The sequence below is a fragment of the Mus caroli genome, unplaced genomic scaffold (genome assembly GCF_978045245.1).
Source record: "Mus caroli unplaced genomic scaffold, Mus_caroli_1 scaffold_6, whole genome shotgun sequence".
NCBI classification, from domain to species: domain Eukaryota; kingdom Metazoa; phylum Chordata; class Mammalia; order Rodentia; family Muridae; genus Mus; species Mus caroli.
The window spans coordinates 59,454,544-59,469,091 of record NW_028227261.1 but is presented as its reverse complement, the minus strand read 5'-3'; the positions used below and the strand labels follow the sequence as shown (position 1 = coordinate 59,469,091).

The following is a 14,548-nucleotide window of genomic DNA, read 5'->3' as shown; positions in this document are numbered from 1 at the left end:
CATATAAGAAGGTATGGCCAGAGCACACTACATGGGGCCTGACATGTACCAAGGACACTGCTTATGCCTGGAAAGTCAGACCGACAGCCAGGCTTTAAGTGCAGCAATTTGTTTAATGGCCCATTTATACATTTAGATGCAGAACTCCTGGGGGAGGTGCATATCTAGATATTCACTGTTCGATCCTCAGTGCCAAGCACAGTACAGGGCCCAGGAGAAGCACTTAGACACTTAGTAGGAATCTGTCAAATGAATGAAAGGACCACAGCCTGCTGCAGCTGCCCTGTGAAATTCCCACCTTCCTCTTCTCCTATAGCCTCCACAAGGTGGTGGGCCTCCTCCTGAATTCGATGCTCCAAGCTCTTCTTTCCCAAGCCAAAATTCCTCAGTGTCATCAGGGCAAACCTCCTTTGCTCCTTCCATGTCTGGCCACTGGAGAAGATCAATCCTGGAAAGAAGAGATTCAGCATCATGTCATTATGATTCTGTTCTAAAATTATCTCATGAACTGTATGGACACATGTGCAATGTAAAGAAGAAGGGACAATAAGGGTCTTAATAGCTGTCTAGAGAGAATATCACCAAGCAAGCAAGAACATAATGGTTAGCATCTCCTGGTGGCTTGCAACATCACACAGTTTAGTAAGTACTTCTAACATATTCTTTAATTTAGCACTCTTAGAAAATTTAAAGGCTTATTACCAAAACATACTAGACCCATTCCAATGGATGGAAAAATGAGATACAAGAATAAGGTAAAATTTTCATGGGAACACAGTTAGCTATCAAGGTAATCAATTTTAAGTCTCCCGAGAACCAACACATGACACGTTGTGTTTAATGTATCCACATTTTTGTTTGGTAGATATATTGTAAAAAAGGAACCAAACTGAAGCTGTTTTGAATAAAATTTCTATTTTGAATAGGGATCAAATGAAGTTTAAGTTTCCAAGTCCTCCCTGGATAACTGTCTTCCTGGTTGGCAAGTAGAGATGTAAATGCTAGGCTAGTCCATGCCACAGTTGAATAATCTGGTGGAGGAGTTCTTCAGCAGCAGGACAGTTGAACTTGCCAGGGAGAGTGAGACCAAGCAGGAAAAAGACAAGAGTTTCCTTTTTTCCATGTTTTTTTATGTGGTCTGCAATCAGAGGGTGTGCCCCAGATTTAAGCTGAGTCTTTAATGGTTCCAAAATCTCAAATGATTCAGATTTAGGGTGCATCTTCCCACCTCAAATGATTGAATGAAGTGAAATTTCTCTCTTTTTTTTGTGCTCAAATGCTTAGACTGTAGTTGCTTCCAAATGCAGTTAAGTTGACAAGTTAAGGTTAGCCACCAAACTCGTGGAATTCTCAGCACCCTATTTTCCTGGCGTGTAGAACACATCGTGTTGGCTTTCATCAGGCATGTATGGACTTGTGGCTATATGACTTCAATGCTATCACTCTAGTCTAATCCACAGTAATTTTTGCTACTGGAATATGGAATATGTAATGACCTTTCATATCTATAATGATAAGTTTCCTAATATCTTCCCGCCACTTTGATACAATATCCTAAGATCACCTCTATTCAAAACCATTTGGAAGCTTTCCCAGCTGTTAGGATGAAAATCAGTATTTTAGCGAACACTGTCTGTGCTCTTTCTGACCATGCCCAGAAGTGTCATGTACACTTAATTATGTCCTTTAAATACCATGTTTGTCACACTGGATGCCTTTCAGTTCTTTAACACCTCTGTCCTTCTTGCCTTTTTAAGGATATTATGTCCCCTTGACAAATTATTTCTTCAGGTCATTAAATGAATATCATTTACTCAGTTTTTCAAGAATCTATAGACATTAGACATTTCTAATAAAAGCCCTCTTCTTTAATATTGGTTTACTTATAAAACTACACAATTTTATTAATGTACATACTTGATTTTCTTTTTCTTTTTTTAAATATTTTTATTACATCTTTTCCTCAATTACATTTCCAATGCTATCCCAAAAGTCCCCCATACCCTCCCCCCCACTTCCCTACCCACCCATTCCCAGTTTTTTTTTTGTTTTGTTTTGTTTTTGTTTTGTTTTGTTTTGTTTTGTTTTGTTTTGTTTTGTTTTGTTTTCTGCCCTGGTGTTCCCCTGTACTGGGGCATATAAAGTTTGAATGTCCAATGGGACTCTCTTTCCAGTGATGGCTGACTAGGCCATCTTTTGATACATATGCAGCTAGAGTCAAGAGCTCTGGGGTACTGGTTAGTTCATAATGTTGTTCCACCCATAGGGTTGCGAATCCCTTCAGCTCCTTGGGTACTTTCTCCAGCTCCTCCATTGGGGGCCCTGTGATCAATCCACTAGCTGACTGTGAGCATCCACTTCTGTGTTTGCCAGGCCCCGGCATAGTCTCACAAGAGACAGCTATATATATCTGCGTCCTTTCAGCAAAATCTTGCTAGTGTATGCAATGGTGTCAGCGTTTAGAAGCTGATTATGGGGTGGATCCCTGGATACGGCAGTCTCTAGATGGTCCATCCTTTTGTCACAGCTCCAAACTTTATCTCTGTAACTCCTTCCATGGGTGTTCTGTTCCCAATTCTAAGGAGGGGCATAGTGTCCACACTTCAGTCTTCATTCTTCTTGAGTTTCATGTGTTTAGCAAACTGTATCTTACTTATATCTTGGGTATCCTAAGTTTTGGGCTAATATCCACTTATCAGTGAGTAAATATTGTGTGAGTTCCTTTGTGATTGTGTTACCTCACTCAGGATGATGCCCTCCAGGTCCATCCATTTGGCTAGGAATTTCATAAATTCATTCTTTTTAATAGCTGAGTAGTACTCCATTATGTAAATGTACCACATTTTCTGTATCCATTCCGCTGTTGAGGGGCATCTGGGTTCTTTCCAGCTTCTGGCTATTATAAATAAGGCTGCTATGAACATAGTGGAGCATGTGTCCTTCTTACCGGCTGGGACATCTTCTGGATATATGCCCAGGAGAGGTATTGCAGGATCCTCCGGTAGTACTATGTCTAATTTTCTAAGGAACCGCCAGACTGATTTCCAGAGTGGTTGTACAAGCTTGCAAACCCACCAACAATGGAGGAGTGTTCCTCATTCTCCACATCCTCGCTAGCATCTGCTGTCACCTGAATTTTTGATCCTAGCAATTCTGACTGGTGTGAGGTGGAATCTCAGGGTTGCTTTGATTTGCATTTCCCTGATGATTAAGGATGTTGAACATTTTTTCAGGTGCTTCTCTGCCATTCGGTATTCCTCAGGTGAGAATTCTTTGTTTAGTTCTGAGCCCCATTTTTTAATGGGGTTATTTGATTTTCTGGAGTCCACCTTATTGAGTTCTTTATATATATTGGATATTAGTCCCCTATCTGATTTAGGATAGTAAAGATCCTTTCCCAATCTGTTGGTGGTCTTTTTGTCTTATTGACAGTGTCTTTTGCCTTGCAGAAGCTTTGCAGTTTCATGAGGTCCCATTTGTCAATTCTCGATCTTACAGCACAAGCCATTGCTGTTCTATTCAGGAATCTTTCCCCTGTGCCCATATCTTCAAGGCTTTTCCCCACTTTCTCCTCTATAAGTTTCAGTGTCTCTGGTTTTATGTGAAGTTCCTTGATCTACTTAGATTTGACCTTAGTACAAGGAGATAGGAATGGATCGATTCACATTCTTCTACATGGTAACAACCAGTTTTGCCAGTACCATTTGTTGAAAATGCTGTCTTTCTTCCACTGGATGTTTTAGCTCCCTTGTCGAAGATCAAGTGACCATAGGTGCGTGGGTTCATTTCTGGGTCTTCAATTCTATTCCATTGGTCTCCATGTCTGTCAATATACCAGTACCATGTAGTTTTTATCACAATTGCTCTGTAGTAAAGCTTTAGGTCCGGCATGGTGATTCCACCAGAGGTTCTTTTATCCTTGAGAAGAGTTTTTGCTATCCTAGGTTTTTTGTTATTCCAGATGAATTTGCAGATTGCTCTTTCTAATTTGTTGAAGAATTGAGATGGAATTTTGATGGGGATTGCATTGAATCTGTAGATTGCTTTTGTCAAGATAGCCATTTTTACAATATTGATCCTGCCAATCCATGAGCATGGGAGATCTTTCCATCTTCTGAGATCTTCTTTAATTTCTTTCTTCAGAGACTTAAAGTTTTTATTATAGAGATTTTTCACTTCCTTAGTTAGAGTCACGCCAAGATATTTTATATTATTTGTAACTATTGAGAAGGGTGTTGTTTCCCTAATTCCTTTCTCAGCCTGTTTATTCTTTGTGTAGAGAAAGGCCATTGACTTGTTTGAGTTAATTTTATATCCAGCTACTTCACCGAAGCTGTTTATCAGATTTAGGAGTTCTCTGGTAGAATTTTTAGGTTCACTTGTATATACTATCATATCATCTGCAAAAAGTGATATTTTGACTTCATCTTTTCCAATTTGTATCCCTTTGATCTCCTTTTGTTGTCGAATTGCTCTGGCTAGGACTTCTAGTAAAATGTTGAATAGGTATGGGGAGAGTGGATAGCCTTGTCTAGTTCCTGATTTTAGTGGGATTGCTTCAATCTTCTCACCATTTACTTTGATGTTGGCTACTGGTTTTCTGTAGATTGCTTTTATCATATTTAGGTATGGGCCTTGAATTCCTGATCTTTCCAAGACTTTTATCATGAATAGGTGTTGGATGTTGTCAAATGCTTTTTCCACATCTAACGAGATGATCATGTGGTTTTTGTCTTTGAGTTTGTTTATGTAATGGATTACGTTGAGGTATTTCCGTCTATTAAACCATCCCTGCATCTGTGGAATAAAACCTACTTGGTCAGGATGGATGATTGCTTTAATGTGTTCTTGGATTCGGTTAGCAAGAATTTTATTGAGGATTTTTGCATCTATATTCATAAGGGAAATTGGTCTGAAGTTCTCTATCTTTGTTGGATCTTTCTGTGGTTTAGGTATCAGAGTAATTGTGGCTTCATAGAATGAGATGGGTAGAGTTCCTTCTGCTTCTATTTTGTGGAATAGTTTGTGCAGAACCTGAATTAGATCTTCTTTGAAGGTCTGGTAGAACTCTGCACTAAACCCATCTGGTCCTGGGCTTTTTTTGGCTGGGAGACTATTAATGACTGCTTCTATTTCTTTACGGGATATGGGACTGTTTAGCTCGTTAACTTGATCCTGATTTAACTTTGGTACCTGGTATCTGTCAAAAATTTGTCCATTTCGTCCAGGTTTTCCAGTTTTGTTGAGTATAGCCTTTTGTAGAAGGATCTGATGGTGTTTTGGATTTCTTCAGGATCTGTTGTTATGTCTCCCTTTTCATTTCTGAGTTTGTTAATTAGGATGTTGTCCCTGTGCCCTCTAGTGAGTCTAGCTAAGGGTTTATCTATCTTGTTGATTTTCTCAAAGAACCAACTCCTCGTTTGGTTAATTCTTTGAATAGTTCTTCTTGTGTCCACTTGGTTGATTTCACCCCTGAGTTTGATTATTTCCTGCCGTCTACTCCTCTTTGGTGTATTTTCTTCCTTTTTTTCTAGAGGTTTTAGATGTGTTGTCAAACTGCTAGTGTGTGCTCTCTCTAGTTTCATTTTGGAGGCACTCAGAGCTATGAGTTTCCCTCTTAGAAATGCTTTCATTGTGTCCCATAGGTTTGAGTATGTTGTGGCTTCATTTTCATTAAACTGTAAAAAGTCTTTAATTTCTTTCTTTATTCCATCCTTGACGAAGGTATCATTGAGAAGAGTGTTGTTCAGTTTCCACGTGAAGGTTGGCTTTCTATTATTTATGTTGTTATTGAAGATCAGCCTTAGTCCATGGTAGTCTGATAGGATGCATGGGACAATTTCAATATTTTTGTATCTGTTGAGGCCTGTTTTGTGACCAATTATATGGTCAATTTTGGAGAAGGTCCTGTGAGGTGCTGAGAAGAAGGTATATGCTTTTGTTTTAGGATAAAATGTTCTATAGATATCTGTTAAGTCCATTTGTTTCATAACTTCTGTTAGTTTCACTGTGTCCCTCTTTAGTTTCTGTTTCCATGATCTGTCCATTGATGAAAGTGGTGTGTTGAAGTCTCCCACTATTATTGTGTGAGGTGCAATGCGTTCTTTGAGCTTTACTAAAGTGTCTTTAATGAATGTGGCTGCCCTTGCATTTGGGGCATAGATATTCAGAATTGATAGTTCCTCTTGGAGGATTTTACCTTTGATGAGTATGAAGTGTCCCTCCTTGTCTTTTTTGATAACTTTGGATTGGAAGTTGATTTTATTCCATATTAGAATGGCTCCTCCAGGTTGTTTCTTCATACCATTTGCTTGGAAAATTGTTTTCCAGCCTTTCACTCTGAGGTTGTGTCTGTCTTTTTCCCTGAGATGGGTTTCCTGTAAGCAGCAGAATGTTGGGTCCTGTTTGTGTAGCCAGTCTGTTAGTCTATGTCTTTTTATTGGGGAATTGAGTCCATTGATATTAAGAGATATTAAGGAAAAGTAATTGTTGCTTCCTTTTATTTATTTATTTTTTTTTGTTAGAGTTGGCATTCTATTCTTTTGGCAGTCTTCATTTAGGTTTGTAGAGGGATTATTTTCTTGCTTTTTCTAGGGCGTGGTTTCCGTCCCTGTATTGGTTTTTTTTTTTTTTTTTCTGTTATTATCCTTTGAAGGGCTGGATTTGTGGAAAGATAATGTGTGAATTTGGTTTTGTCGTGGAATACTTTGGTTTCTCCATCTATGGTAATTGAGAGTTTGGCCGGGTATAGTAGCCTGGGCTGGCATTTGTGTTCTCTTAGTGTCTGTATGACATCTGTCCAGGCTCTTGTGGCTTTCATAGTCTCTGGTGTAAAGTCTGGTGTAATTCTGATAGGCCTGCCTTTATATGTTACTTGACCTTTCTCCCTTACTGCTTTTTATATTCTATCTTTATTTAGTGCATTTGTTGTTCTGATTATTATGTGTCGGGAGGAATTTCTTTTCTGGTCCAGTCTATTTGGAGTTCTATAGGCTTCCTGTATGATCATGGGCATCTCTTTCTTTAGGATTGGGAAGTTTTCTTCTATTATTTTGTTCAAGATATTTGCTGGCCCTTTAAGATGAAAATCTTCATTCTCATCAACTCCTATTATCCGTAGGTTTGGTCTTCTCATTGTGTCCTGGATTTCCTGGATGTTTTGAGTCAGGATCCTTTTGCATTTTGTATTTTCTTTGTTTGTTGTGCTGATGTTCTCTATGGAATCTTCTGCACCTGAGATTCTCTCTTCCATCTCTTGTAATCTGTTGCTGATGCTCGCATCTATGGTTCCAGATTTCTTTCCTAGGGTTTCTATCTCCAGTGTTGCCTCACTTTGGGTTTTCTTTATTGTGTCTACTTCCCTTTTTAGGTCTAGTATGGTTTTGTTCATTTCCATCACCTGTTTGGATGTGTTTTTCTGTTTTTCTTTAAGGGCTTCTACCTGTTTGGTTGTGTTTTCCTGTTTTTCTTTAAGTGAGTTATGAAAGTCCTTCTTGATATCCTCTACCATCATCATGAGATATGCTTTTAAATCTGGATCTAGATTTTCGGTTGTGTTGGGGTGCCCAGGACTAGGTGGGGTGGATGTGCTGCGTTCTGATGATGGTGGGTGGTTTTGATTTCTGTTAGTAGGATTCTTACATTTGTTTTTCGCCATCTGGTAATCTCTGAAGCTAGCTGTTATAGTTGTCTCTGGTTAGAGCTTGTTCCTCAGGTGACTTTGTTAGCCTCTATCAGCAGACCTGGGAGGCTGGCTCTCTCCTTAATTTCAGTGGTCAGAGTTTTCTCTGCAGGCAAGCTCTATTCTTGCAGGGAAGGTGCCCAGATATCTGGTGTTTGAACCTGCCTCCTGGCAGAAGTTGTGTTCCACTCACCAGAGGTCTTAGGATCCCGTGGGGAATCCTGTGCGGGTCCTTGCGGGTGTCCGGAGACTCCTCTGGCAAGGCACCCCCGGTGCTAGAGTGGACCGGAAGGGACTTGTGCCCCAGCTCAGGCCGGATTGCCTGCTTCTCTAGTTAATGCAGTCTCAGGTTCCACGTGATTGGATTGGAGCCTTGATTTTCATTTTCATCCAATAGAGATAATACAGAAGAACATTTTAAAATCTATTTTGCTCCCTGTTAGTCACTTATACTATGCTTCCTGGTTTTATGTCAACTTGACACAAGCTAAATTCATTGGAGAGGAGGGAGCCACAGTTATGAAAATGCCTTCATAAGACAGGGTACAAGTAAGCCTGTAGGGCATTGTCTTAATTTGTGTTTGGTCCAGGCAATGTGGATAATGCCAACCCTGGGGTAGTGGTCTTGGGTTCTATAACAAATCAGGCTGAACAAGTCACGAGCAGCAAGCCAGTAAACAGTATTTCCCCATAGCCTCTGTATTAACTTCTGCCTCCAAGTTTTTCTCCTGTTTGAGTTCCCGTCCTAACTTCCATTGATGGTGAACAATGGTACAGAATCATAATCCAAATAAGCACTTTCCTCCAAAGTTTTTTGGTCACAGTACTTCATCCTAGCAATAGTAACCTTGAGAAGACATATGTTTAGCACTGTGCTTCTCATAGCAGACAACAGAGTGAATTGATGTAGAATTAATTAACGGATTATTTCAAAGAGCAATTAGCATCTAAATTGCTGTTTGTTAGATTAACAGATTTCAAATTTTGTTTTCAACTTATGACTTCATTGATGCTAATATGAAGTATTCACACTAATAAGTTATAGCATTGGCTAGTAACTGAGAAGTCCCCATAATTTTAATCATAGAGTATAAGTATCTCTAAATAGGATGTAGAAGAGGGGGATCCATTTTTCCTTGGGTAGAAGGCTGCAGTTGTGAAATGGAAAGGAGAACCCATTGTGGCATGGTTACTTCCTACCAAAGCATCTAGAGGTACTTTTGCAAAACAGGTGGTTGTGCACAGTCTTTACTAGGACTTAGTATAAGTCATCTGACGGGTGCTTTCATTCAAGAAAGGTGGCATCCAGGTCCCATAAAGATAACCTTTCATGAAGGTTTATGTGCCTGTTGGATAAATAAGGCATATATGTGCCTTTATGTATCATAAACATTACAATACATATCTTACAACACACGAAAGACTTACCATTTCCATTAAAGATATGTCTTTGTAGAGGAAATATAGGGCGGTTTATAAAGTTTTCATCCAGGTGAGAAAAGGCTTCTTTGATTAAAGGCAGGCTGCTTATAATCACTGAAGACTTGATTCCGAAATCAAGACTGATAACATTCCCATACTTCTTCACAAACTGAAAAATATTTCAGAAGTTAGAGGTGAGCAGGCTCATATCTCTGTGTCCAGGGATGGCAGTCATGTGTGTAGCCAATTGGAATTATATCGCTAGGTTCTTATTTCCCTGTGAATGGAAACTTGGTTTGTGGAAATGTTTTTGATTTTTTTTTCCTCTGCTACTTAACTCAGATTCACTTCAGGAATGGAATTTGTCCTACACAAATTCACTAGCAAGAATCAATAGGAGTGGGAGTTATATCTACAGTGTGTCCTTTACAGGATAACGAAGGCTTTAAGACACAAGTTTCAATAAATAAGCAGATTCTCTAACTGAAACATTCTTCCATCTAGTGAAGGCAGAGAACACAGCAAATGCCACTTGACAAAGACCAATGAATTTCTGTACAAGTCTGCTGTAAGAAGCACTGAATAAGCAAGAAGTTTCTCTTTCTTTCTTTCTTTCTTTCTTTCTTTCTTTCTTTCTTTCTTTCTTTCTTTCTTTCTTTCTCAATCAGTCTATCAATCAATCAATCAATCTATCCATCCATCCATCATCCATCTGTCCATCCATCATCCATCCATCCTTCCATCCTTTTTTAGGCATTACCCATGTATTATAAAAGGGAGGCATGGAAATTATTTACATGATGGAATAGTTCAGAACATCCACAGAATGAGCAGCTTCATGTCACACAATTTCAACAGTGATTTCAGTCCACATACTTTCCAAGAATGTCACCATCTCTAAATAAGAAATAATCCTTGTCTTCTACAACTACTTTGGTGCTCCATACTCTGGGACTTTGTCTCCAACTCCCACACAGACCAGTTGAATCTCTCCACCCTTTCCTTTTAGGACTGATCCCACAGCCATGTCCATTTCTTGCAATACTTTCCCTTGAGACTTTTCTGGAAGCATAATGCCACCTTTGGTTACAGTTTCCATGGCACTCCTTTCAAACAATACTCTGTAAATGGCAAGAGGAAGTTTCTAAAAGCTTGTTCTGCTATGACTTGTTCTCCCTGCTGCCCCAGACTGCACTTGAGCCTGTGCTGTAAGGAGAGTCCTGTGGGCCAGCTCAGGACCCTATCTAGTGTGTGTGTGTGTGTGTGAAAGTAAGAGAACAACTTTTAGGGGTCTGTTTTCTCCTCTCACCATGTGGGTGTGGAAAGTAAAGTCAGATGACCAAGTTTAGCAACCGGTGCCCTTATCCACTGAGCTACCTCTCTGGCCTACAAGTATGGAGTTCACAGTAATCAAAAGTATCTACTGATTTTTTTTTGCATAAATAACTATGATAACAGAAGGAATAGCAAAATAACTGTGGCTATTTAAACGTTTGACTGGTTTAGAGGAAAGCTCTGGTAATGGAAGCAACAAAAAAAAAATGGAGGGGCAGAGTCAGAGACAGGGCTGACAGTCTCATTCAGTATTCAGTTACAAAAATCCTGATGGATGTGTGATCATGTAACTGTATTCTTGGGAGTCTGGAATCTGCTCTGCTCTGCTCTTAAAGATGAATAAAAGGAAAATAAAGATAATGACATAACCATCAACTCATGTAAGACATCCTGAGAGTGACTTGGAATTCATTAAGCAATTTTATACATACAAGGACCCTATAAGGTATGCTTAGTACCAGTGTACATTAGGGTCTCATTATTATAGCTACCTAGAAGTGCATGCTACTATCTAACTTGTGTGTCACATGCTGTCTTAGGGTTTTACTGCTGTGAACAGACCCCATAACCAAGGCAAGTCTTAATAAAACAACATTTAATTGGGGCTGGCTTACAGATTCAGAGGTTTAGTCCATTATCTTCAAGGTGGGAGCATGGCAGCATCCAGGCAGGCATGGCACAGGTAGAGCTGAGAGTTCTACGTCTTCATCCAAAGGCTGCTAGTGGAAGACTGACTTCCAGGCAACTAGGGTGAGGATCTTATGCCTACACCCACAATGACACACCCATTCCAACCAGGTCACACCTATTCCAACAAGGCCACACCTCCAGACGGTGCCACTCTCTGGTCCAAGGATATACAAACCATCACACATGCCTACCTCAGTCTGTTAAAATTTCTCTTACTTAGGAGCTAGAGAAAGTATCCAAGGAGCTAAAGGGATCTGCAATCCTATAGGCGGAACAACATTATGAACTAACCAGTACCCCCCCCAACCCCCTGGAGCTTGTGTCTCTAGCTGCATATGTATCAGAAGATGACCTAGTCAGCCATCAGTGGAAAGAGAGGCCCATTGGCCGTGCAAACTTTATATGCCTAAGTACAGGGGAACGCCAGGGACAAGAAGTGGGAGTGAGTGGGGGAGCATGTGGGGGACTTTGGGATAGCATTGGAAATGTAAATGAAATAAATACCAAATTAAAAAAAAAGAGTTAAAGAAAAAAATAATGTTTTGCAATAATTCTATGAACTACTCTAGAGAACACTAAAAAACTATGAGCTGGAGGAAGTGCACACGGAGTCCAGCTTCTTCCATTTCCCATCCTCTTTTAATTGGTGTCATTTTAATTGTTTGAAAGTTGCTTATCCCTTTGCTCCAGTCAACATCCATTAAACCTTTTTTTTTTTAAGTATAGCACAAATGATACTTTGATCATTCTAGGTCCAGGGCTGCCTATTCATCTAGATTTCATATGATAGTAGAATTTAGTACCAGTATCCATATGACTCATTTCACCATAGACTGTCCTGTGTTTGCCTGTTATGCTAAGCATTTGTTTAGTGTCTATAGAGTGAATGTGTCTGTGAATACATATTTCGAGTATGTTATCAAATGCTATTTCCTTCTACTTAGAATATAGGTAGACAATAAGTGTTGTGTCAATTCATGTAGAGTTCAAACTCTTTTTTTTTTATTTTTTTGAGATAGGGTTTCTCTGTGTAGCCCTGGCTGTCCTGGAACTCACTCTGTAGACCAGGCTGGCCTCGAACTCAGAAATCTGCCTGCCTCTGCCTCCCAAGTGCTGGGATTAAAGGCGTACGCCACCACCGCCCGGCTGGGTTCAAACTCTTGTTTTGTCATTATTTCCCTGAACAACTCAGGAAACTCAGGTTACTCCTTCCCTCAGCCAGTTTACACAGTGGGAAATGGAAAGCTGGCAGATGATTGCTAAAGGGACTCCATGTGTGCCTATCATGGAGTCTAAATGGAGGGGATCACAAAACACAATAGCTATTCTATTCCCACATAGAATAGCTTGTGGGATTGTTTCCTAATAACCTGAACTAAAATTTAACTACACCTAAATTATATCATTTAATTTTATTTGTTTGCACTCAGATATCAATTTGCAAGCCCATAGAAAATACAAACTAAAAGGATGAAAAACATTGCTGGACTGAGGATCTTCCCAGCTTCAGTTTCACTATGAGCTATTCCTGTGATACCAGACACTCAACCTCCATGGTTACACATGACTTTATAGCAAGACATAAAAAATCCAGTATTTTAACACAGAAAGATTGAATAAAACCATGTCATTTTATTCTTGCAATTTATGAGCATTTGCTATAAGCAGAACTTCCATTAAATGTTACTCTCTTTTGCCAAAAGCCAAGGGAAGTTAAGATCAGGAGGCCAGAGATCTCTTTATTGTTCTACTTCTATATCCTGTAGTCAAACACCATAAAGATGGGACCCATTTGAATCCTGCAGAGACGGAGCTTGTGCATGCCAACTTGTCACTTGCTCTACTTGTGTGTCTCTCCTAGACTGAGTCTCTGAGCCTATTTGTGAAGTCCACAGCTGACCTGTTATGAAGAGGATCTCTTAAGAAGCCTGGGAGAGAATTCTGGTCCCCACCCTCCTTTTGCCAGCAAGAAGTGAGATAATAGCAGATTGTCAACCTCGTGCCCAAAATTTGGGCAAAGACAGTATGGGTAAAGAGGGAAAAGGCGTTCTGAGGTGGGGCAAAGCTAAGCAGTCTCCTGCTTCAGCCTCCTCTAAATGAATGAATAAGCAGTCAGCAAGGATGTAGAAAAAAATAAGTCTCAGTAAGAGAGCACTGACATCTATAAAAAACCCCAGTCAAGAGGAGTAGACCATCTGCACATACTTTTTTTTTTTTTTTTTTCCTTTTTAAACTGGAGAGGCACTCTAATCAACTAAGCTGGGTCATTGGCTTTACATACACTTCTTAAAGTGGCAGGGCATATCTGTCTTTATCATGATTTATTATTATGTCATCAAACAGAGCTTGGCATATTATACAGTGTTTTCTCTGACCATGATGCAAACACAACATAGAAGAATAAGAAACTTTCTAATTATTTGGAAATTGAACTGCATTTCATTTTTCCCTCATTAATTAATTTATTCACTTTCCACCCCAAACACTGCCTCCTCCGCCTACCAGTGCATCACTTACACAGTTTCTTTCCCATGCTCCTCAACCCTTCTCCTCTGAGAAGGTGGAGGCCCCCACTGAGTATCCCAGGATCTTGAGACAAAGTCTCTGGAGGGCCAGACTTCTCTCCAGTGGAGGAGGGAGCCACAAGGCAGCCCAGTGAGGGGAATGGGATCCACAGACAGGCAACAGCTTTAGGGACAGACCCTGTTCCAATTGTTGAGGGCCCCACATGAAGACCGAGCTGCACATCTGCTGTGTGTGTGTGTGTGTGCGTGTGTGTGTGTGTTTGTAAGGGAGGCTAAGTACAGTCCTTATATGCTTTTAGGTTGGTGGTTCAGTCCCTGTGAGCTCCCAAGGGACCATGTTAGTTGAAGTTGTTGGTTTTCTGTGGAGTTCCCATGCCCTAAGGGGCCCTCAGTCCTTCCCCTAACTCTTCCAAGAGACCCCTGAACTCCACCTAATGTTTGGTGTGTGCTTCCTTTCAGTCGGCTGCTGGGCAAGGCCTCTCAGAGGACAGTTAAGCTAGGCTCCTGTCTGTAAGCATAATAGAGTATCATAATGTCAGAGATTGGTGTTTGCCCTTGGAGTGGGTCTTATGTTGTTGGTCCAGTTATTGGGTGGCTGTTCCCTTAGTCTATTTCTTTCTTTTTTTTTAATTGGGTATTTATTTAATTTACATTTCCAATCCTATCCCAAAAGTCCCCCACACACTCCCTCATCCACTCCCCCACCCACCCACTCCCACTTCTTGGCCCTGGCGTTCCCCTGTACTGAGGCATATAAAGTTTGCACGACCAATGGGGCCTCTCTTTCCACTGACAGCCGACTAGGCCATTTTCTGATTCATATGCAGCTAGAGACACGAGCTCCAGGGGGGTACTGGTTAGTTCATATTGTTGTTCCACCTGTAGGATTGCAGAC

General features: G+C 40.3%; 1 protein-coding gene and 1 pseudogene across 4 annotated transcripts in view; both read right to left on the bottom strand.

Annotated features, from left to right (window-relative positions):
- LOC110292766 (cytochrome P450 2J3-like) overlaps nucleotides 1-14,548 on the bottom strand; it is a 41,796-nt gene that overhangs the window by 25,786 nt on the left and 1,462 nt on the right. For 3 of the 4 annotated variants that reach the window (XM_021160318.2, XM_021160320.2, XM_021160321.2), the window contains exons 2-3: nucleotides 9,110-9,272; nucleotides 299-448 (exon numbers count right to left, since the gene is read on the bottom strand). In XM_021160318.2, the coding sequence (XP_021015977.1) occupies nucleotides 299-448; nucleotides 9,110-9,272 (313 nt within the window). Of the gene's footprint in view, nucleotides 1-298; nucleotides 449-9,109; nucleotides 9,278-14,548 lie in introns of all 4 variants that reach the window. The other variant, XM_085838427.1, reaches the window with a different exon arrangement.
- On the bottom strand, nucleotides 9,966-12,683 carry LOC110292346 (10 kDa heat shock protein, mitochondrial pseudogene; annotated as a pseudogene).